Source organism: Corylus avellana, chromosome 10 (assembly GCF_965113065.1).
Source record: "Corylus avellana chromosome 10, dhCorAvel1.hap1.2, whole genome shotgun sequence".
NCBI classification, from domain to species: Eukaryota; Viridiplantae; Streptophyta; class Magnoliopsida; order Fagales; family Betulaceae; genus Corylus; species Corylus avellana.
This window is the reverse complement of record NC_142499.1, coordinates 2,150,266-2,173,729: the sequence shown is the minus strand read 5'-3', so window position 1 is coordinate 2,173,729 and position 23,464 is coordinate 2,150,266. Positions and strand designations below refer to the sequence as shown.

The window sequence follows — 23,464 nt, the reverse complement described above, 5'->3', positions numbered from 1 at the left end:
ACTTATCACTTTTTCTTTTATTTTCTTTTTTTAATTTATTAATTAATTTATTTATTTTATAACTTATCAACAATTAACAGTTTACAAATCAACTTATGTGGGGTTCGCATAAGTTCACAAATCTAACAATTGATTTGTAACTGTTAATTGTTGATAAGTTTACAATCCAGGTCTAATAATTGTGATTGTTATACGATTTTTGTGATTTGATTATCTTACTTATAACTTATTTATATGAACTTATGTGAACCCCACATAAGTTCACAAATCTAACAGTTGATTTGTAAATTGTTAATTATTGATAAGTTTACAATCTAAGTCTAATAATTGTGATTGTTATAGGATTTTTGTGATTTGATTATCTTATATAAGTTTACAAAAATCGTATAACAATCACATAATTGTGGAATTTATATAAGTTCACAAATCTAATAATTGATTTGTAAACTGTTAATTGTTGGTAAGTTTACAAATCAAATCATAAAAATCGTATAACGATCACAATAATTAAATTAACTGTTAGATTTGTGAATTTATGTGAACCCCACATAAGTCAATGATGGATTCCATAAATTTAATTATTGATCTATTTTATTCTGTAAGAGAATATGTGAGAAATATGAGTAAGTTATTGATACCAAGTATTTCTCTATAAAAATATATTTGAATGCCAACGCCATCAACTCAATATCAATTGTGACTCTGCATCAATTATCTCCATTTGTTTGCATTTAAAATGATTGAGTCAGCATGTCTAGTCTGATAAAATATCCCAGGATAATATGTTATATTTATAAGTAACATTAAAATTAGGGATTAAAATTTAAATATTATAGATAAATATTATCATCAGAGTAATTTATTCTATTTAGTTTTTTATTTTCATTATACATTGTAAGTGTTTATTTAAAGGCATAAAGTTCATTAATAAATTAATCAGATAATTAATTTCAAACCTTGTATTTGAAAAAAAGTTTTAAGTTTTTTTTTTTAAAAGAATTTAAAAAGGTGTAGGTTTCTTCATAATCTAAGATTTAGGTTCCTTCAAAACTTAAACTCTATCTGGTTACGTGTATGCAAAATCATTCACGTAACAAAATGCTAAAGAAATGGAGATTATTATAAAAATGTTAGACATATAATTTTTTTTTTATAACTTTGGTCATTTGTCAACCCGTGATTGAAATGTATTACAAGAAGGTGTTAAATACTTGGAACTTTTAACTGTTCCAATCACGTGCTACCACGTAACAAAAATCATAAAATAATTATATATACAGTATTACTATACCTCACAACAACAAAACCCAAACACTTGACTAAAACATCGACAACCCTGGAAAATAACATATTACCTAAAGCCATCGGAGAACGTTGATTGCGACACGTCACACATGGGTAAAAGTTGTTAAAGTGGTAAGTCGAGTCTCGATAAAGGATAAAGTTTTTTTGTTTTTTGTTTGTTTTTTTTTTCTTAAATTGGGTTGGATTATTTATTTATTTATTTCAATTCAATCCATTTAATTAATATTTATTTTAGAACACACTATTCTTATACGCGTTTAGATAGATTCAATTGATTTTTTTTTTCTCTAATTTAATTTGAAGAAAAAATTGTCCCCCCGACAAATACCTCATATGGTATTAATTGAGATTATTTAGTCTCGATAATAATATTAAGGAAATGTTAAATAATACATTTTTATCTTATTTTTATTTTATTATATTGACGTGACAATGTGTATTAGTATTAGAAACTACCCTTATTAGGAAAATATATATTCAAAAGTTAATATATTTTGCTATATAAATATAATGAGATAAAAATATTGTATATAGTCCACACAAAACCAACCCAAAGCAAAGTTTTCCGTCACTTTTAGACTTTGAGTGCACGCATCGAAACGACGCGGTCGTGTTGGCGAAGGGAAGGGACCCAAGTGTCCGCCTCAGGCGCTCAGCCAGAGTCTCATATCCTTCGTGTCAACTTCGCGGGCTAATTATCCGAACGTGGCGCACTGCGCACACCGGCGCAGAATAGCAACAGCCTATAGACGACTCTACGCTCGCACCAGCCCAGCCTCGCTCTAAGACTCTCCCGGGTTGAACGTTCGCTGTGCTTCGTGTCCGTCTATAAATCCCCACTCCACAAATAGGTCATGATTACCACGGTAATTACAAATCTACCACCACCAGTTTTTAGAGTTTTAAATCTTTTTGATTTTTGATTTGTTTTCGGAAATTGCAAAAGCTCATGGAGCAGCAGAGGAGTGTAACGGCGTCGTCGCAGAGCCCTAGATCTCCGTCTTCGCAACCGTACCTGTCGGTCTCGGTGACTGATCCTGTGAAATTGGGCAATGGTGTCCAAGCCTATGTCTCCTACCGAGTCATCACCAGGGTGATTGCCTAAATTTGAGCTATTTATGCCATTTTTTTGAAGGATATATTGGAATAGGGTTAGGGTGTTATACCTAAGCGAGTGAGAGTTAGTTTAATGTGTATGAGCTATTTTTGGTGCTTGGTTGTTCATGTTAATTTTGAATCTAGGATAATTAAAGAGATGTTAAATGATTATTATTGATTTTTTTTTTTTGTGTTTCTTGTGGGGAAGAATCTATATTCTGTATTCGTGACAAAAAAGGAAATAATTTATTAGACATAGTAATGTTTCCAAATACGTTGAGATTGCGAAATGGATTACAAGTTTGAAAAACAATAAGCGACTTATGTACCTCGAGACTGACGTTAAGCATACAAAGTGCCCAATAAAATGAGGACTTCTGAGTGGGGATTCAGGTCTTGAAGTTGCTGTGGGGTTTTTTTTTTTGTTTAGTACAGTATAGCAATTTTTTATTCTCAGAGAATGTTTAAATTGGAAGATCAAGGTATTCAGATTGTTAAGCTAATGCTCCCTTTAAAAAATTCAGGTTTCAAAAATGGGCTATTGATGAGAAATTGTTATCATCGATGGCTCAAATGGCACCATGCACATTGAATGGTGAAGTTTAAAGCATTCTATGGGGTCTTATTGAAAGTAGTAATGCTAGGGACCAACTTTTTATTCTTCCAAATCAAAATTCAATAGTGATCTATCACAAATTTAATGGTGATTTTAAAAGTGACATTAATTTTAGGAGGATAAAAAGATGGTCACTAACATTACTCTTATTAAAAGACGTGTAACTCACCTTTTGTGCACATTTTGGAGGGAAAAAAGTGGTGGATGGCTTCTGTTCAGTTAATGCTGGATGGCGCTCATGCATCTTCTTCATGTCTTTTATAGAATTTTTGATTGTGCTTTTGTCTTTGGATACAATTTCTAAGCATGGGCACATGTTGAATGGTCGTGGTGCTGTATTGACAACTGCGCTTGTTAGTCGTATGCTTATGTACTGCAGATTTTTGTTTTCATGGCCATTGCCATTGCATTCTTGTTGATTTAACCATTTCTCTTTGAGTTTCATCATCTGGCTTTGAACATGGTGAAGATGTAAAGAACAGGTTATGCATGTTACTATTTGAATGTTGTATGACATATTTTTTTTAGCAGACAAATTTACCTGAATACCAAGGTCCAGAGAAGATTGTTATTCGACGTTACAGTGATTTCATTTGGTTACGTGATCGTCTTTTTGAGAAGTACAAAGGCATTTTTATCCCTCCTCTTCCTGAGAAAAGTGCTGTAGGTAATAATAAGCTAACCCTGTTTTTCCTTTTAACACTTCATCATCCTCAACCTAGAAAATGCTGTGTCTATATTGCCATGATGATATTTATTTTTCAGGGCCTAAGAAAACTTGTTTACATCCTTCGTATGTAAATACCTGGTTGAAGATATCTTGGTCATTCGTTAAAATTATCAATCACAGGAAATTGGACCTCCATGTTTTAATTTCTGTCTTTATCATTGCATTCCTTACGTTTGGGGTGATATAAATGACTGAAATATTAGCTGTGTGTCTGTTTTCGTGTGTGCTGGCATGGGCAGTAAAATACATGAGTGCTATGTAGCCCATTCGTGGATGGGGTCTGAATCTGTGATTTGTTGTCTGAAGAGGACTATTCTGCTCAATTCATGCATTTCAAACTTAAGTTTTTACCATCAGCTTGGCTGAGATCTGCTATGAGTAACTTGTGAATGGCTAAACTATATCTAACGTGTCGCCATGATTGCCAAATATTTGAGGAAGTTTGTTTTTTTCTTAAGAGTAGTTGCGGCCATGTAATTTATCAAAAAAGTAGGTGTGGCCATGTAAGATACCTTGTAGAATGACATTTTTTTGTAAACATATATTACCTTTATAGATTGAAGGCATTTGTACTTGTAAAATAAAAAATAAAAATGGAAGGCATTTGTAATGAGTGGAAGCATTAATAGTTCTAGCGCATTGATATACTTGTTCATGTGGTTGAAATTCCTCTTGATTGCCTTCTTTGTCAAAGCCAATTGTGGATGTCTCTTCTCTGGCTTTGCATTGTTTTCCATTTGTTTTAACAACTTTGACCTAGGTGCTTACACATTGCAAGGAAAGTTTAATAGCTTTCCAGAAGTTAGAGTCACATTGCTTCTACTTTGAACCATCTTTCGATCAGTCTTCATTTGTAAATGAGCTCCATATGCCAATGACTTAATATGCATGGCATGCCCAAATATGGATGTAGCTTATATCTTTGGTTTGATGAGTGGGAAGTGCAGTATTCTGCATTGATTATGTTACTGTCTTTGCTGATGTAGCTTCTATCTTTGGTTTTGTGCTTATTGTCATTGGTTTACTCTTGAGATGATACAAGTTGCAGTATGATTGTTTGTGAAGCATTTGAAGTTTGATTGTGACTAACATCAGTTTCTCTATTGCAGAGAAGTTTCGTTTCAGTGCTGAATTCATCGAGATGAGGCGTCAAGCATTGGATATATTTGTTAATCGAGTAGCTTCACATCATGAGCTTCAGCAAAGTGAGGATCTGAGAACCTTCTTGCAGGCAGATGAAGAGGTGAACTTTCTTAGTCTGATTCTCTGAGTTGTATGGTTCTGTCCTTCACTATCCGATGAATTAGTTAATAATTGTGTGATCTTCCTGTCTGTGTTGAAGATGGTTGGGCTTATTGTGCCTGCACGCTTTGCTGACACACATGCACATACACATACACATACACATGGTAAAGAAATATATTTTTATTTAACTTATAATCAGCATGGCTGCACAAGCATTTTCCAAAGAAATCCAAGAACAACAGTACTGTTGGTAATCTGGTGTCGACATCACTTTTAAAGTTTTTTACCGAAAATTGTCTGATGTGATGCTGTAGAGACTCTGATTGAAAGTAATAATTTCTCCATATCAATTAATCCAATTCAATTCATTAACATGATTAATTTTACAGGAAACAAGAATCTATTTGTGAATATTTTGTCAATTGTAGAAAAGCTATCTCCACAGACATGATGAAAGAAGGAAAAATAAATAACAACAGAGAAAAAAAAAATCAGATGGAATGGCTGTAATTTAAATTTTAAGTTTTATAAGGTTCCTATGAGAGGGGAAAACAAAAAGAGCTAGATGGCTATGTGGCCTTTAGTGAAATTTTGTTTGTTTGCTTTTTACAGTTTTCAAAAATAAACTGCCTTGGAGTTTGTTGTTCTAGGATCTGACTCGAAAGGAAAGCCAATGGCCGTGCCAGTTTGAAAATTTTAATTATCAAATGGAAATATCTTCCAGAGCCTTGAGAATGCATATTGAATTTTTCAGTTCTGATGTGTGTGCCTCAACCCTAAGCCTTAATTCTCTCAGGAAGGCTTAAAGTTTCAATAGAGAGGAGTCCATATCAAAAACACCAGGTCATCAAAGGTTTTTTTTTTTTTTTTTTTTTTTTCTCTGAGCAATCATCAAACGATTTAATTTCTCTAATAATCTTTTGATGATGTTTCCAATGGAGGAGTCTGACAGCTGGCACTTTTTTGGTAAGAGGCACCAATGCTGTGCATCTCTAGCAATGTTATACGACGGCGTCTGATGGAATTCTTTAGAAAATGATGAGAAACCATTTTGTTTTTTTTGGTTTCTTAAAACATTACTCAATTACCTGTTAGGGAATTTTTTCATACTCAGTGATGATTGTAACCTTACTATTGATGGATTTTTTATTTTTTATGTTTGCAAAGTTATTCAAGATTAATTTTGGTTCCTAATCTTTTCATATCTGCCATTGAAATTTTTAATTTTTTTGTTTTACATCTTGGTCAGACAATGGAGAGGTTAAGGTCACAAGAGACTGGTATTTTTAAGAAGAAGCCCTCCGATTTTATGCAGATCTTCAAGGTTAGATGAATTCTTCATGATCTTAAGATGATTAACAGTGTTGGTAGAATTCAACACAAACGTAAATGGTACTACAATGTCAAGTGGCTTTCACAAACTTTAAGACTTGAACATAGCTTCTACATTTTTCCTTCTAGTAGATAATTTGCTTGACTGTAGTTGAAGAATGAAAGATGAGTACTGGAAAGCTGTGCACAGCATAAATTGTTGCCATATTTATCAGACAAAGCTGTCTCTGATCTGGTTTTTCTAAGCATCAGATTTTAGATGTGTGATGTAAAAATGATAAAAATCCATGTGGTGGAATTCCAAGCAAATAGGTCTGTATGTTGAACACAACTTGCACTCAGTCACCTAGTAGTTCTTTTTTCTGTCTAGCTGCTATGCATAATATTTGGACAGAGTTTTAGTGACAAGAGTGATATTCTATTAAAATTATTTTCCCTAGGTCTTGATTCAATCTGCGTAATTTAGTAGATATTCATTCTGCTTTAATTGAAGTTATGAAGTGTGAGCGCACGGGTCAGCCTTTTCTTCCACTATGCAATACATTGGTTATGTATTTATCTTAAATGCCCATCGGATTAAATGAGCTACATGAACTAGTATGGCTATCCATTTGAAAGATGATCTGATCTAGCAATAATTTGTCTTTCCGACTATCTGACAGGATGTACAATCTAAAGTGAGTGACGTTGTTCTTGGGAAGGAAAAGCCTGTGGAAGAGTCAAATCCTGAATATGAGAAGCTGAAGCACTACATCTTTGAGCTTGAGAACCACTTGGCTGAAGCTCAGAAGCATGCATACCGTCTTGTAAAGAGGCACAGAGGTACTGAGGATTTTGAAGGCTTTTTATGAGTTTTATTTGCTTTACCTGTTGTTGTCTCATTATAGAGTGGGTTCATGTAACTAATATCTAATTCTTTATATTTGTTTCCTTAGAGTTGGGGCAATCTCTGTCAGATTTTGGGAAGGCTGTCAAGCTTCTTGGTGCTTGTGAAGGAAATTCTCTAGGGATGGCATTTTCTGAGCTTGGGGCAAAAGCAGAGACATTGTCAGTTAAGCTGCAAAAGGAGGTAGTCTTAAATTAAAAACTTGCCCTTTTTTTATAAGCTAGTTTTGAAAAGTTTGTTATGCAATATGAAGTTTATTGCCTTTGTATTAATTTGCAGGCACACCAAATCTTGATGAACTTTGAAGAACCCTTGAAAGATTACGTGCGCGCTGTACAATCAATTAAGGTGGATTTGGCTTGTCATTAACATTGTTTGAGGACTGTATCATAACCACCTGTTTGATAGTTCTATCAAAACGAGTTGAAGTGCTGATAGCAAGTGATAATATGGGAAAAATTAATAATAGTGACGGGATCATTCTTTTTTTTTTTTTTTTTTTTTTTTTTTTTTTTAAAAAATTTTGGTTATTCTCCATCTGTCAAGCTAATCCTCTTTGTTCTGTTTCTTGATACAGGCGACTATAGCAGAGAGGGCCAATGCCTTTAGGCGACATTGTGAACTGGCTGAAACAATAAAGTTGAAAGAGATTAATCTGTACGGTTTAATGCTCATTTTAGTTTGCTTTGCTTGTGTCTGTATTTAAGTGGCCTTCTCATTATTTGTATTTTGCTTTACAGTAACAAGCTCTCACTAATACGCTCTGATAGAGTAGGAGAAGCTGAGATGGAATATAATGAGGCAAGTCAGCTCAGTTGAGCATTCTCCAGTTTACATCTTTAGGGTTTTTGTTATTTTGCTAAACTGGTTTGGTGATGCAGTTGAAGGCAGAGAGCGACGAAGCAACACAAACTTTTGAGACGATTGTGCGATTGATGAACGAAGAGATAGTGTGTTTTCAGGAACAAAAAACTTTAGATATGGGAACTGCTTTTCACCAATTCGCTAAAGGACAGGCGCGTCTCGCAAATGGTATAGCAGATGCTTGGAGAAGTCTTCTTCCTAAGCTTGAATCCTGTTCCTCATCTTAATGAAAGAAATTCCAAAAGCAGAGTAAAACCAATCATCCCAAGGTGCTTCTTAGGAAACGGAACAAAAATACTTGTCAACTGAGGTGGTTTTTAGGAGTATCAGGGACAACTCAATCCACCAAAAATTTCAGATTTCAAGAGTTGATTCTGCCGTTTTGGTGTTGTACGAGATTGTGTTGATTCTCCATTTTATTACTTGTACAAATCCAAAGCTACCTAGAAGAGCAGGTTAATCTTCTGAAAGCATCAATTACAGTGAAAAACTAGATAAATTATCTTGTTTATCCCACACTGTCGGAGCCATTTTTGTGTTTACAGACATGTCCATATGATGAATACACTCTTTTGTCTCGACTTTTATTCAAATTGTTTCTTGATTAATGATAATTGTTTGAAGCGGAGTGGCTGTTGATCGTTTTTTGAAGAAATATGTTGGATCCAATCATGGCAGACAGCAATAACATCCTTTCAAGAACCTTTAATAAAATAAAATTATCTAAAACTAAAAAACGAAAAATCTAACTTGGCTTGCTTCAATGTTTTTTCACATTATATTCGGTAACTATGTTATTAGTTTTATTGATTGAGTCACTAATATTATTCAAAATTAAAAATCTCAATTTTGAAACTGATTTTATTTAAAAAAAACAAAAAAAAAATGTAAGAATTAAATTGAAATGCAGTACGCAGTTGCTTTTTTGCATTCTGGATTAAATTAAAAAAATCTCAATTAACTCTGGTTTAAAAAAAAATAAAAAAAAATCAAAAGTTGATTAAGCATTACCTTTATCAGGTATTAAGCAATGGCAAAAGCTACCTGCTAATCTGCTGAGGACACGCCTAATGAAGCAGAGATTACTAATTCAAATTTCATTTCCCTTCTTGTATGGACATGTAAAAAAAACAGAATATCCGCTAAAGAAGTTCCTGCGGCGAAGGTTTTGAAGTATAGCGTCGAAATTGTTCGCAGCAATAAGTAGTCATTAACAAATTACTGATGTGGCACGAAGATATTTGAAACCTGACGAACCGCCACACTTTCTCAGTTTCTTATCCAAACCAACACGAAAAGCCTATCTTCACACACTGCAACTCTCTCTGTCTGTCTGTCTCTCTCTCTCTAGCCATGGCCTATGCTGAGAGGCTACTTCTCCATCCAGCACGTGTCAACTGGCACGTGCAACTCTCCTCCCCTTCCCCTCCGGTGGTTGTTTTCCGCTCACCAGTACTCACCGGCGGTTGGAACAAAGATAACAGCCGTCTGCTTTCCAAGATCGGACAATTCTCCGGCCAGCGGAATCTGATTTCAGTGGCCAAGTCGTCGCCGGAAAGTGGCCGCATTGTGCCGGCCGACGACGCCGATGATGGAGTCTCCTTAGGGACCATGAAATTGCCTCCGAATACCGATCTTCAGAGATTCGAGACCTTGCTCTTTCAGGTATACTGACGAGCTCACTCATATTTAGAATAATACCAATTATAATTGTTTTGCTTTATTTTTTTAACAATTTTATTTAACGAATATATTAAGTATTTGTGTTTTTTAATTTTAATTTTTCAGTGGGCCAATAGTCTTTCCCAAGGAGCTAATCTGCCACTTCCTGAACCTCTAAAGGTCGGTTGCCTATGTCTTTCCTTTCACACACGTATGAAATTAACGCTATAGGCCCTTTGGCCAATTCCCAATGTACACATTCATCTTGATCAACGCTGGATTATGTGCTTCAGTTCTTGTTTGACTAATATCCGAAATATTCTATGCCTCTGTTCTATAGAAAATTTGGAACATCACATTTGGGATTTTTATTTTATTTTATTTTAAAGAAATGCTTTGTGTTTTCAAATCATAGAATGGATTTAAAAAATGTACGATTTCAAAGGCGATATCGGGATTTTATCAAACACTTAATTATATTCTTAAAAATCACACGATTTGAAATTACTAGTTTTTAAATTACACGTTTTAAAATCATAAATTCAAATTGATTCTATGAATTCATATTGGGTGATCTTTGTGAAATTCGGGCAGCTTAAGAGATGGAGCTCTGCTTCAAGCAGACTAAAATGTGGGACTACTTATTTGGGATAGGTGGATACCGCAATTAATTTCCTCTCTCATAATCTCCTATTTCGCCTCAATGAAGTAATCTGCATTTTAATTAAGCAGGTAGACAAAGTAGCTGGTGGAGCAAGACTGGGTTTTATTAAAATCGATGATGATGGGAAGACTGAGGTACTCGTGTACATAGATTGTTTGGTTTTTCCAGCAACTGCTGATTCTGGTCCTATTTTCCGAGCTATAAGAAATGGATCCTTAAAAGATCGATCACCTCCTGGTGAGCCGAGAATCATGAGAAGTCTACTGCAAGCCCTACAGAAGTCAGTTGAAATCGCAAGATTGTGAATGAGTCTTCTATTTTAAATGAAACAAAATTTAGGTTATGTTGAATTATTTTAATGTGTCCATGCATACTTTATACTGCAATGAAGCTTGGTTTCTGTGGAGAGATCCTTCATCCTAGCCCTTGTCTCATGTGTATGGATGCCTTGCGACCATTGGATCAACCTGGGTTTGAAGGCTAAACATATTTAACCATTTGAAAGGAATTCAATTAGTTTATGATGATTTTATTAACATAGAATGTCTTATAAAGGCTTACAAGAATTATAAAGATAAACAACTTAATTCTCACAGACATTTCCAATTCTTTCTTTTACTTTTTCACAAGTAACTCCCATACGTAACAAAGTCTGATGTGTAAAACATGCATGTAATGTACGATTTTCTACAAACAACCTCAGTAATATTTTTTTTTTTCCCAATCAGTATGAAGCATTTGCTTTCTTCAGGACAAGAAGTAAGGATTTTCTTTATAGATTATGTTTGCGTGTGATTCTATGTTGCTGGACAAAATACATCTGTTGCCTTTTGGATTTATGCAATTGTTAATGGAGACTTTGTAGGTATCTGTTGTAAATGGAGCATATAACAAGGTGATTTACATTGCTGGACATGAACTATGGAATCAACATCTTTTTTTTTTTTTCTTTTCTTTTTTCTTTTTTAATTGTAATGATTCGTCTGATTCTATATCTCTGGGAAAAATATAGCTGCTGCTTTTGGAATTTATGCAATCACTATTGGAACATTAGAGATGAGGTAAGTTTCAGTGAGCATATAACTAGGAGGTTATTTGTCTCATCTTCAAGCTAGCATTGGTCCTTTTATACTTTAAAATATTTATGGCCTGTTTATTGAAAAAGGAAATGAAGTTGTAGCCGCTCCCTTAACAAAGCATCCTTATAAGAGACAAAATAGTATCTCCCGCAACCTCCGCGGCTACAGCCTATCCAGCTATAAATTTGATAGAATCTGAAACTGAAATTCTCTCATGCAGTACTATTCTTTTTAACCTGTACCGTTGCAGTACTCTTTGTAATGGGATACTATAATTGACCATACACAAGAACTTGGTTCAAGAATCTTTGACCGGGGATTTCAAAGAAAATCATGAGGAAACAAGCAGAGTCAATGAGAAGGCTTGGTGATGGAGAAGAAGGTGGCTATGATGCTGTTGTCGTGGGGTCTGGATATGGTGGTTCTGTTGCTGCTTGTCGAATGTCAATGGCGGGGATAAAGGTGTGTTTAATTGAGAAAGGCAGGAGATGGGAAGCTCAGGATTTTCCAACTGACATCTTGAAGATCATGTCTGCTGTGAGGATGGAGAACCGCAACTTAGGTGTCAGCTTTGGCCCAAAAGATGCTTTATTCCAGGTTACTTTCTCTTTGTTATGCCCTGTTGTCTTTGAAATCAAACATAAACATGAACAGAAGGTTACTGCAAAATAACGTTTTAGTATTTGGATATTTGGAATCATTGAAATGAACTACTTATGAATAAAAATATCATGGATCCGCTGTCAAATCGCCAAAAAATAGTAGTCACATGGAGTTGAAAACCTGAGTAAAAGAAGCTTAGTTTCTAACTCCATAATATATATGAATTTGTTTGATGAAAATATAGGTACATGAACAAAATGATTCTCTAGCTGCAGTGGCCTGTGGGCTTGGCGGAGGTTCACTTGTGAATGCAGGAGTGATGCTGCCAACCCCAGTTCGAGCCAGAAGGAATCCCAAGTGGCCAAAGGAATGGGAAAAGGATTGGGATAATTGTGAAGCTTCTGCTGCAGCCATGCTGAGAATACAAAGTGTTCCTGTCAAGTTTCCTGTTGCCAAAGTCTTGGGAGAAATATTAGGTGATGGACAGATTGAAAAAAGTTTTGAGACTTCATTACAGCTAAGCATGAATTTTGGTCTTGAAGAGCCTGCATCAAATTAAGTGAAGCCTCAAAGAGTTGATAGCTGCTTAGCCTGTGGAAACTGTCTTGCTGGATGTCCTTATAATGCCAAAAGTTCTACCGACAAAAACTATATACTTTCGGCAATCCAGGCATGTTTTCTATCATTTAATTTATTTCTATTTAGAACAGCGTCGATTTGTTAAAACCAGAATTTGATCCTATTCCGTCACTTAAAAATTGGGAGTTCAATATTCTGTATAGGGTCCATTTTTGGTAATGGTTTTATATTTTCAAATGCCACATGGAATAGTAAGGCTACGTATGGTACACTTTAATGATGATTTCTTAGTAATACGAATGGGTATTAATAGGAATAAAAGAAGTTGCAATAGAATGAATCTTCCTATTCTTTTTTTTTTTTTTTTTTTTTTTTTTTTACATGTCCACACAAGGGGAAGGGGAAGGAAATGAATCTTATTTTGGCTAAGTTTTTTAAAATACCCTATCTGTAAAATTATTTTCCAAAAAAGTCTTTATTTTTCATTTTTTTCTAGAAAGAAAATAATTGTCCGATGAGTGGCTGACTACCCTTAGCAGAAGCTTCCAGGGTGGTCGTGGCCACCCCGATGCACCATTGAGGCAACCACCGCGGATTGCACCGGTTGTCCTTATTCATATTTAAATCTCACTTTTTTTTTTTCTGTTAAAATCAGAGTTTCTTTGTGATGCAGGCAGGATGTCATGTTATAACAGAATGTGAAGTTCAGTATGTTGTTAAGAACCCATATGAAATTTGCCGAGAAGAAGGCATAATTGGCAGAAAGAGAAGAAGATGGCATGTTTTCTTGAATGAGATTGACTTTATTACTGCTGATTATGTAGACATCTCAGGTACGAAGCAGTAGCATGCAAATGATATCTACCTATTTACAAATTTTGTCTTAAAAAAAATCAGTTAACAAGTTCGAAACATCTTTCTTTGTTTTCCTATAGGGGGGGTTTTGGGCACAACTGAGATACTTTTCCGATCACAAATGGGAGGATTGAAACTTTCAGATGCACTTGGGTCTGGATTCAGCTGTAATGGGAATACTGTGGCTTATCTTGCTGGAAGCCAAGCACCCTTGAGTGCTTACGGATTGAAGGGAAAGCAACTCTCAAAGATACCATTTGAAGAAAGGCCAGGGCCATCCATTTCTTCATCTTATATATCTTCGTTGGGATTCACAATCCAGGTCTCCAAACTTCTCTATATCTAAAACCTAAATTCATACTACTTATTCTAAGAGATTAAGTTGATAGGAAGGAGTTAATTTAATTATTTAATTAATATTCTAACAATTTTGACTGGTACTGTTTTTTGTATGCCATTATATATGGTTTGATTTTTAGGAAAAATATACTTTAGCTCCAATGAATTGCAACTATATTTTCATTTACACCTCCAAACTTTAGAAAGTACCATCACAACTCACCATACTACCACCATGTGTCAAATTAGACACTTTTTCATTTTATTCTCCAAAATACCCTTAAAGTTATTTAAAAAATAACTATTTGAAAAAAAAATTAAATAAAAATACCAAAAATGGTGGCCCTTTTTATATTAGCCCTCTTGATTTGTTTTTTGTTTTCCAACGGTTTTTTATTTTATTTTTATTTTTATTAATTTAATAACTTTAAGGGAATTTTGAAAAGAAAAAAATATATAAAAATGTCTAATTTGACATCAGATTGTAGTATGGAGAGTCTCGATATCACTTTTTAAAGTTTGTAGGCGGGTGGTACTTCATAACCTTAACTATATGTGCCATGCAACCGGTGTGACATTGGTGTATCACGATCCATACTCCATTGATTAATTATCTTTAAAGTCAGTGTGACATTGGTCAAGAGTGTTTTAACCACCTACCCGTCTAGATCTTTGCAATAGAAATTTTAAACAGTATTAAAAGTATCCAAGTACATGCTTGCATACATAGATATACATTTGAACATATAAGGATAAAAACTCTTGTCATTAAGGATTCATCCAACATTTAACTTTTTTCTGCATGTTGGCTCAGAGTGCTGTACTTCCAACAGCTTACCCTTACCTGCTGTTTAAAGGGATCACGACTTACGGTTGGCCAACTGGATCCTGGTTCTTTCATGGGATAATTGACAAGATAAAACACATAACAGGTTTTAAAGCAAGCCAAGCAATGATTCTTAATGCAATGGGATATGATGACAGTGACGGGAAAATTACATTTGATAAGGACAGGAATAGAATCTGCTTTAGTCCACCTCACGATCCTTTACTCCCTAGGAAAATCAATGCCTTTCAGAAGCTCACTAGGAAATTAGGAGGAATACTCTTCATGTCAAGGTATCGAAGCTCATCAGTACATCTTTTAGGTGGTTGCAATGCATCATCTGACCGTCCATGTGGTGTTTGTAACCCGAGTGGTCAGGTTTTTGACCCAGAAGGTCCCACCAGTACTGTACACACCGGCCTCTATGTCTGTGACGCTTCTTTAATCCCATGTTCTGTTGGCATAAACCCATCTCTTACTATTGCAACTGTGGCCGAGTACGTAAGTAGGCACCTTGTGAGGGATGTTCTCAAGTACAAGAGCAGTATTGAAATTCCTGTTAAAAATGTACATCAAGATCCACATTATATCACTGACAAGAATATAAAGAGTGATTGGAGATCAACGGTCACTTTTAATGAAACCATGGAGGGATATTTAGGGGGTATGCCATGCACAGCTTATCTGAAAGTGAAGATGAACTCTCAAGATCATAAGGGGAAATGGGGTGTCAGAGAATGTCATCCTCTTTTAAGAGGAAAAGTTGGTGGATATGTGGAATTTAGAGCCTTTGAGAAGGATAAATTACATATTATAGATGGGAAAATAAATTTGTGTAAAGTAGAATGCAGAACACCTTACACACAGTATATGCATTATCATCTTCTCCTTGCAGCTTCCTCTGGTTCAAGGTACGTATGATAAGGTTTAACATAAATTTCCTCTTCAATATTTTCTTTTCTGATATTAGAGAACTAATAAAGTTCAAGTTCATGCAGATATATTCTTGAGGGAAGGAAGATAATGAATCCTTATCTCTTTGGATTATATGCTTGGAGGGAGACAACAACACTGCATGTGACATTTAAAAAAGTTGTTGAGAACAATTCAAGGGAAGACATGGTGAATCAAAAAGGCAAGCTTTGTATCTCCATGGTACAGCTTTTGAAGAGCATCTTAAGCCTTGAAGGAAACGAGAGAGGGAGGTTCATACGTCATCTATTACACACTCTCCTAAGAACCTATTTTTTACAGATACCACGACAGAGTCACAAGGACTTCATCCTATCGGATTCGTATGTTAAACCTTATGGTCCTCATCCAAGCAGCACCCTCCATGAAATACAATCAGGTATCAGGAATCTAATTAAATCCATTGTTTAAGTGTGAAAATCAAATCTGCTTGGGATTAGTGTGATTGCATTCAATGCAGTCTTGGGAGCTAGAGTCAATGCTGATACATCAGAAACAGGATATTCATTGAAATTATACCAGTATGTAAATTCAACTTGGTAAATGCACTTTAAAAGCTTAAAATAGAGAAGATGACTGGAAGAAGGAATACACAACACCATCAAGTTATACACTCACCTTGTAATTTGAATTGATGACCAAAATGTGACATATATGGCGCACAGAGATCTTTGTTCTTTCTGTTTCTACTTGAGTTTCTAATCTCGTGTCCCCTATGTATACCATGCAGAAGATGGATCTTTTATCAGTTGCAGGCAATGGAAGTGCACCCAAAATCCATCGAGACTTGAAGGACCAAAACAACTAAATCCAGTTCTCCTTCTTAATGGTCATTCTACTGAGAGTTACTGGTTGCCAACAGAACCAAATGATTTAGTCAGAACTTTACTGGAAGAAGGCCATGAAACATGGCTACTGCAACCAAGGTTGCACCCTTTGAATCCTTCAAAGGACTTCACAATTGAAGATATTGGAAGATTTGATGTCCCAGCTGGTAAAAGAAAGCAAAATCATACATATATAAGTCATTTTATCAATTCTTAGTTTTTCACTGATCCAATGCCTGTTCAGTTCTCACTTTATTCTTCTTTTGCAGCAATAAATAAGATCCTTGAATTACATGGGCAGCATACAGTAATACATGTAGTTGCACATTGTGTTGGAGGCTTAGCCATGCATATAGCTCTCATGGGGGGGCATGTATCTGCAACCCATATAGCTTCCCTGTCTTGCACCAATTCTTCAATGTTCTTTAAGCTTAACGCTTCATCAATGTTCAAAATGTGGCGTCCTCTGCTCCCAGTAATCTCTCTCTCTCTCTCTCTCTCTCTCTCTATTTTGGTGTGATGTATATGCAGTTCTCTGGCAGAACTTGATCGACACAAAGTTGCTATATATAGTCTGTCAGAATCCTTCAGAGAAGCAATCCGTATTGAGTTCAGAAAGACGGTGGGGATGTCAAAGAATGACGATAATGTCAAAGTTGCTAATATTTTGGTTGCTTGCTTAGCTGTGTTGATCTTTTTTTCTTCTTTCCCTTTGTTTGCAACATGCTCAATCAATAATAATAAAGAATATCGACAATAACAAAGCAATTACTAACATACAAACAAGAAAGGAAATGACAAATTTAATTATTCCGACTCTGATACCCACTACTTATTTCAACTGCTTAAGTTAATAAGTAACGATAAATTTAATTATTTAAATTTAAATTTTAATAAACCCTCTAGCTCTAATGATCATGAATACATAATGTAATTTAGCACAATTTCTCAAGGTCTCTTTCTCCTTGAGCTCAAGAAGGTGTTTCAATTCAACGTGCAGCTTTCCATGGTTATACTAGGCCAAGAACAAAATCCTGCCTCTGTTGGAAACATCAAAGTGCAGTTTCCGTCATCGGCTCTTGAAATTTATTGCCCGCTTGATACCACGGCATGAGAGATGCACCTGCAACGAGTGTGAGGTTTTTGCTGGTATATTTGGAAGCACATTCTGGCATGGAAACGTAAGCCCCAGCATGCACTACTGGTTAAATAAAGAGAATTTGACAAGGCTTCCCATGGCAGCATTTCCCCACCTCAGAAAAATATGCAAAGCAGGTTTCATTGTAGACAGCAATGGCAACGACAAATATTTGATCCATTATGAGAGAATGGCGCTCTCTACTCTTTATATTTCAGGAGGGCGGCGTCTCCTTGTGACCCCAAAGACTTCATTACTTGCTAACAAGTACATGAAGTTACACCAGCCTGGCTTTAGACATGAGAGAGTTGTTGTGGAGGGTTTTGGGCATTCTGACCTTTTGACTGGAGAAGAGTCTGATAAGAAGGTTTTTCCTCACATTTTGTCTCATATCAGATCAGCTGAAGGAGGAAATGGTGCAATCAGAGCTCCGGGAAGGAAGTACACTAAAGAGGCAGCCTTGGAGTGGGAAGATGATACATACGAAGAATATGGAGGGTTTGACAGTTGGTTTTCTCCTTTAGTTGTTGTTTTGATGTTTTTCTTCTTGTTTCTGATCATGTTAGTTTCATAATACTTGTAACTTGTGGCAATGGTTTGTGAAGTGGGAAACAATCCTTGACCATGTAGTCGAATGATGTAATAATTCTTTAGACTTCTCTGAAAACTATATGCTTCTCACATACTCAAAGTACATATGATAATATATATCGAGTTGGAGGAAATTCTTTTAATCATGCTTGAAGAAAAACCTTAGTATATATATTTAAATTCTCGAAGAATTTTGAAAAAAATATAATAGAGTAGCAACTTTACTCGAATAAGAATTTTTTCTATTTCAATTGACATAAAGATGAGTCATTTCATGATTTAGATTAAATTTTACGAATCTAATTGTGTATATATTACCATGTTATTGAAAATTTTAAATAACATGACAATATATAAACAGGCAGAAAAGTGTAGTTACAAAATCGAAAAGTGCAATTCAAAAAAAAAAGTGTCTTTCCAAAATTGACACAAATTTCCTCCAATTTTCTTCAGCTCATTCAAATAAATAACATGTTTGGGTTTTTCAAAACTCAATATTTAGGTTCTTAGGTTAGTAGGAGAGTAATAAATGATGGTTAACCGTCCTTCAAAAATCTATAAATAGAGCATTTATTTAACGAATTTCTGAATTTAATTTTCTTGTTCCAATCAGTCAAATACACAATTTAGTAGAGAAACTTTGAAAAATAAATTTTAAAATTGTTGTTTGTAGTTGGTGACATTGTTGTATGGGGTGAATTGCTTATAACTCGAAAACAAACACTTTAGAGTGTGGACAATTATCACATTAAAGATAGTGTTGGTATAAGCCGATTTTACTAATTACTGTTTCCCCACAATTTTTCTCCACAAACATAATTAATAATCAATCCTTTGCCATTGGCCTCGTCAAATATTATCCGCTAAAGACAAATTCCAACATGGTTGCAAGAAAAACATACGGGTGGAAAATTTATGGTGTTCATACACACCGTAAAATCACATTAATTTCATCAAGTATTGTTTCTGCTCCATTTTGGAAAAAGGATCATCTCCAGTCCATTTTGGACAGGAGAATATCCAGTTAATGGTCAGATCTCTTGAGGCCATAAATAGGACATCTGCCCCATTAATATAAAAAAAAAATTATATATTTTTAAAACAAAATTATAAAATATTATAAAAAATTAAGGGGTTGGATAGCCACCCCAGATGGGGCTGGGGTGGCTTCGGCCACCCCAAACCACTAAAATTATTGTTTGTAGTTGCTGACTTTGTTGTATCGGCCGGATTGCTTATAACCTGGTAACAAACTCTTTAAAGTGTGACAATTATCACATTAAAGATGGTGTTGGTATACGCCGATTTTACTAATTACTGTTTCCCCTCAATTTTTCTCCACAAACATAATTAATAATCAAACCTTTGCCAGCCTCGTCAAATATTATCCACTAAAGACAAATTCCAAGATGGTTGCAAGAAAAGCATACGGGAGGAAAATTTATAGTGTTCATACACGCCTTAAAATCACATTAATTTCATCAAGTATTGTTTCCGCTCCATTTTGGAAAAGGATCATCTCCAGTCCATTTTGGACTAGAGAATATCCAGCTAATGGCCAGATCTCTAGAGGGCCCATTGGTGGTGGTCGGACCACCCCAGTTGGGGCCCAGACCATTAAAATTGTTGTTTGTAGTTGGTGACTTTGTTGTATGGGGTGAATTGCTTATAACCTGACAACAAACTCTTTAGAGTGTGGACAATTATCACATTAAAGATAGTGTTGGAATACACCGATTTTACTAATTACTGTTTCCCCTTAATTAATAATCAAACCTTTGCCATTGGCCTCGTCAAATATTATCCACTAAAGACAAATTCCAAGATGCTTGCAAGAAAAGCATACGGGTGGAAAATTTATAGTGTTCATACACGCCTTAAAATCACATTAATTTCATTAAGTATTGTTTCTGCTCCATTTTGGAAAAGGATCATCTCCAGTCCATTTTGGACAGGAGAATATTTAGTTAATAGTCAGATCTTTTGAGGCCATAAATAGGACATCTGTCCCATTAATAAAAAAAATAATAAAATATTATATATTTTTGAAACAAAATTATAAAATATTATAAAAATTAAGGGGTTGGATGGCCACTCCATTGGTGGTGGCTGGACCACCCCAGTTGGGGCTGTGGTGGCCGAACTAAAATTATTGTTTGTAGCTGGTGACTTTGTTGTATTGGGTGAATTGCTTATAACCTAACAACAAACTCTTTAGACTGTGACAATTATCACATTAAAGATAGTGTTGGTATACGCCGATTTTACTAATTACTGTTTCCCTTCAATTTTTCTCCACAAACATAATTAATAATCAAACATTTGCCATTGGCCTCGTCAAATATTATCCACTAAAGACAAATTCCTATATGGTTGCAAGAAAAGCATACGGGAGGAAAATTTATAGTGTTCATACACGCCTTAAAATCACATTAATTTCATCAAGTATTGTTTCCGCTCCATTTTGGAAAAGGATCATTTCCAGTCCGTTTTGGACAGGAGAATATCCAATTAATGGTTAGAATCTCTTGAGGCCATAAATAGGACATCTGTCCCATTAATAAAAAAAATAATAAAATATTATATATTTTTAAAACAAAATTATAACATATTATAAAAAATTAAGGGGTTGGATGGCCACCCCATTGGTGGTGGCCGGACCACCCCAGTTGGGGCTAAGGTGACTGAACCACTAAAATTATTATTTGTAGTTGGTGACTTTGTTGTATCGGTTGAAATGCTTATAACCTGACAACAAACTCTTTAAAGTGTGACAACCATCACATTAAAGATAGTGTTGGTATACGCCGATTTTACTAATTACTGTTTCCCCTCAATTTTTCTCCACAAACATAATTAATAATCAAACCTTTGCCATGGCCCTCGTCAAATATTATCCACTAAAGACAAATTCCAAGATGGCTGCAAGAAAAGCATACGGGTGGAAAATTTATAGTGTTCAGACACGCGTTAAAATCACATCAATTTCATCAAGTATTGTTTTCGCTCCATTTTGGAAAAGGATCCTCTCCAGTCCAAAATGGACTGGAGAATATCTAGTTAATGGTCAGATCTCTTGAGGCCCCATTGGTGGTAGCCGGACCACCCCAGTTGGGGCCCAAACCATTAAAATTGTTGTTTGTAGTTGGTGACTTTGTTGTATGAGGTGAATTGCTTATAACCTGACAACAAACTCTTTAGAGTGTGGACAATTATCACATTAAAGATAGTGTTGGAATATGCCGATTTTACTAATTACTGTTTCCCCTCAATTAATAATCAAACCTTTGCCATTGGCCTCGTCAAATATTATCCGCTAAAGACAAATTCCAAGATGGTTGCAAGAAAAGCATACGGGTGGAAAATTTATTGTGTTCATACACGCCTTAAAATCACTTTAATTTCATCAAGTATTGTTTCTGCTTCATTTTGGAAAAGGATCATCTCCAGTCCATTTTGGACAGGAGAATATCTAGTTAATGGTCAGATCTCTTGAGGCCATAAATAGGACATTTGTCCCATTAAGAAAAAATAATAATAAAATAATATATATTTTTAAAACAAAATTTTAAAATATTATAAAAAATTAAGGGGTTGGATAGCCACCCCATTGGTGGTGGTTGGACCACCCCAGTTGGGGCTAAGGTGGCCTCGACCACCCCAAACCACGAAAATTATTGTTTGTAGTTGGTGACTTTGTTGTATCGGCTGAATTGCTTATAACCTGACAACAAACTCTTTAGAGTGTGACAAATATCACATTAAAGATTGTGTTGGTATACGCCGATTTTACTAATTACTGTTTCCCCTAAATTTTTCTCTACAAACATAATTAATAATCAAACCTTTGCCATTGGCCTCGTCAAATATTATCCACTAAAGACAAATTCCAAGATGGTTGCAAGAAAAGCATACGGGAGGAAAATTTATAGTGTTTATACACGCCTTAAAATCACATTAATTTTATCAAGTATTGTTTCTGCTCCATTTTGGAAAAGGATCATCTCCAGTCCATTTTGGACAGGAGAATATCCAGTTAATAGTCAGATCTTTTGAGGCCATAAATAGGACATTTGTCCCATTAATAAAAAAAAACAATTAAATATTATATATTTTTGAAACAAAATTATAAAATATTATAAAAATTAAGGGGTTGGATGGCCACTCCATTGGTGGTGGCCGGACCACCCCAGTTGGGGCTAGGGTGGCTGAACTAAAATTATTGTTTGTAGTTGGTGACTTTGTTGTATTGGGTGAATTGCTTATAACCTGACAACAAACTCTTTAGACTGTGACAATTATCACATTAAAGAATGTGTTGGTATACGCCGATTTTACTAATTACTGTTTCCCTTCAATTTTTCTCCACAAACATAATTAATAATCAAACATTTGCCATTGGCCTCGTCAAATATTATCCAGTAAAGACAAATTCCAAGATGGTTGCAAGAAAAGCATACCGGTGGAAAATATATTGTGTTCACACACTCCTTAAAATCACATTAATTTCATCAAGTATTGTTTCCGCTCTATTTTTGAAAAGGATCATCTCCAGTCCAATTTGGACATGAGAATATTCAGTTAATGGTTAGATCTCTTGAGGCGATAAATAAGACATCTGTCCCATTAATAAAAATAATAATAAAATATTATATATTTTTAAAACAAAATTATAAACTATTATAAAAAATTAAGGGGTTGGATGGCCACCCCATTGGTGGTGGCCGGACCACCCTAGTTGGGGCTAAAGTGGCTTCAGCCATCCCAAACCACTAAAATTATTGTTTGTAGTTGGTGACTTTGTAATATCGGTTGAATTGCTTATAACCTGACAACAAACTCTTGAGAGTGTGACAACTATCACATTAAAGATAGTGTTGGTATACGCCGATTTTACTAATTACTGTTTCCCCACAATTTTTGTCCACAAACATAATTAATAATTAAACCTTTGCCATTGGCCTCGTCAAATATTATCCACTAAAGACAAATTCCAAGATGGTTGCAAGAAAAGCATACGGGAGGAAAATTTATAGTGTTCATACACGCCTTAAAATCACATCAATTTCATCAAGTATTGTTTTCGCTCCATTTTGGAAAAGGATCCTCTCCAGTCCAAAATGGACTAGAGAATATCTAGTTAATAGTTAGATCTCTTGAGGGCCCATTGGTGGTGGCCGGACCACCCTAGTTGGCGCCCAAACCATTAAAATTGTTGTTTGTAGTTGGTAACTTTGTTGTATGGGGTGAATT

At 35.1% G+C, this 23,464-nt stretch overlaps 2 protein-coding genes and 1 non-coding gene across 4 annotated transcripts; all 3 read left to right on the top strand.

Annotated features, from left to right (window-relative positions):
• The first annotated feature begins 1,866 nt into the window (after positions 1-1,866).
• SNX1 (sorting nexin 1) lies at positions 1,867-8,684 on the top strand. 2 transcript variants are annotated; one of them, XM_059607526.2, is made up of 11 exons: positions 1,867-2,171; positions 2,252-2,398; positions 3,551-3,686; positions 4,859-4,992; positions 6,244-6,318; positions 6,989-7,148; positions 7,262-7,395; positions 7,492-7,560; positions 7,790-7,869; positions 7,953-8,013; positions 8,094-8,684. In XM_059607526.2, the coding sequence occupies exons 1-11, from the start codon at positions 2,160-2,162 to the stop codon at positions 8,301-8,303; spliced, it is 1,218 nt and encodes a 405-aa protein (XP_059463509.1). In that variant the 5' UTR covers positions 1,867-2,159; the 3' UTR covers positions 8,304-8,684. The 2 variants fall into 2 exon arrangements, with proteins under 2 accessions (XP_059463509.1, XP_059463508.1); XM_059607525.2 differs by having other exon boundaries at positions 1,869-2,171; positions 3,548-3,686.
• Positions 8,685-9,374: 690 nt separating this feature from the next.
• LOC132161702 (uncharacterized) lies at positions 9,375-11,314 on the top strand. Its single transcript, XM_059571878.2, has 3 exons — positions 9,375-9,741; positions 9,865-9,918; positions 10,471-11,314. Exons 1-3 carry the CDS (start codon positions 9,430-9,432, stop codon positions 10,705-10,707), a joined length of 603 nt encoding a protein of 200 aa, XP_059427861.1. The 5' UTR covers positions 9,375-9,429; the 3' UTR covers positions 10,708-11,314.
• A 55-nt stretch (positions 11,315-11,369) lies between these two features.
• Positions 11,370-18,334, top strand: LOC132162645 (uncharacterized). The gene is made up of 9 exons (XR_015909358.1): positions 11,370-12,078; positions 12,329-12,754; positions 13,337-13,496; positions 13,599-13,840; positions 14,672-15,594; positions 15,682-16,034; positions 16,386-16,649; positions 16,752-16,957; positions 17,483-18,334. It is a non-coding gene; the product is annotated as an uncharacterized LOC132162645 (transcript).
• The last annotated feature ends 5,130 nt before the right edge of the window (positions 18,335-23,464 follow it).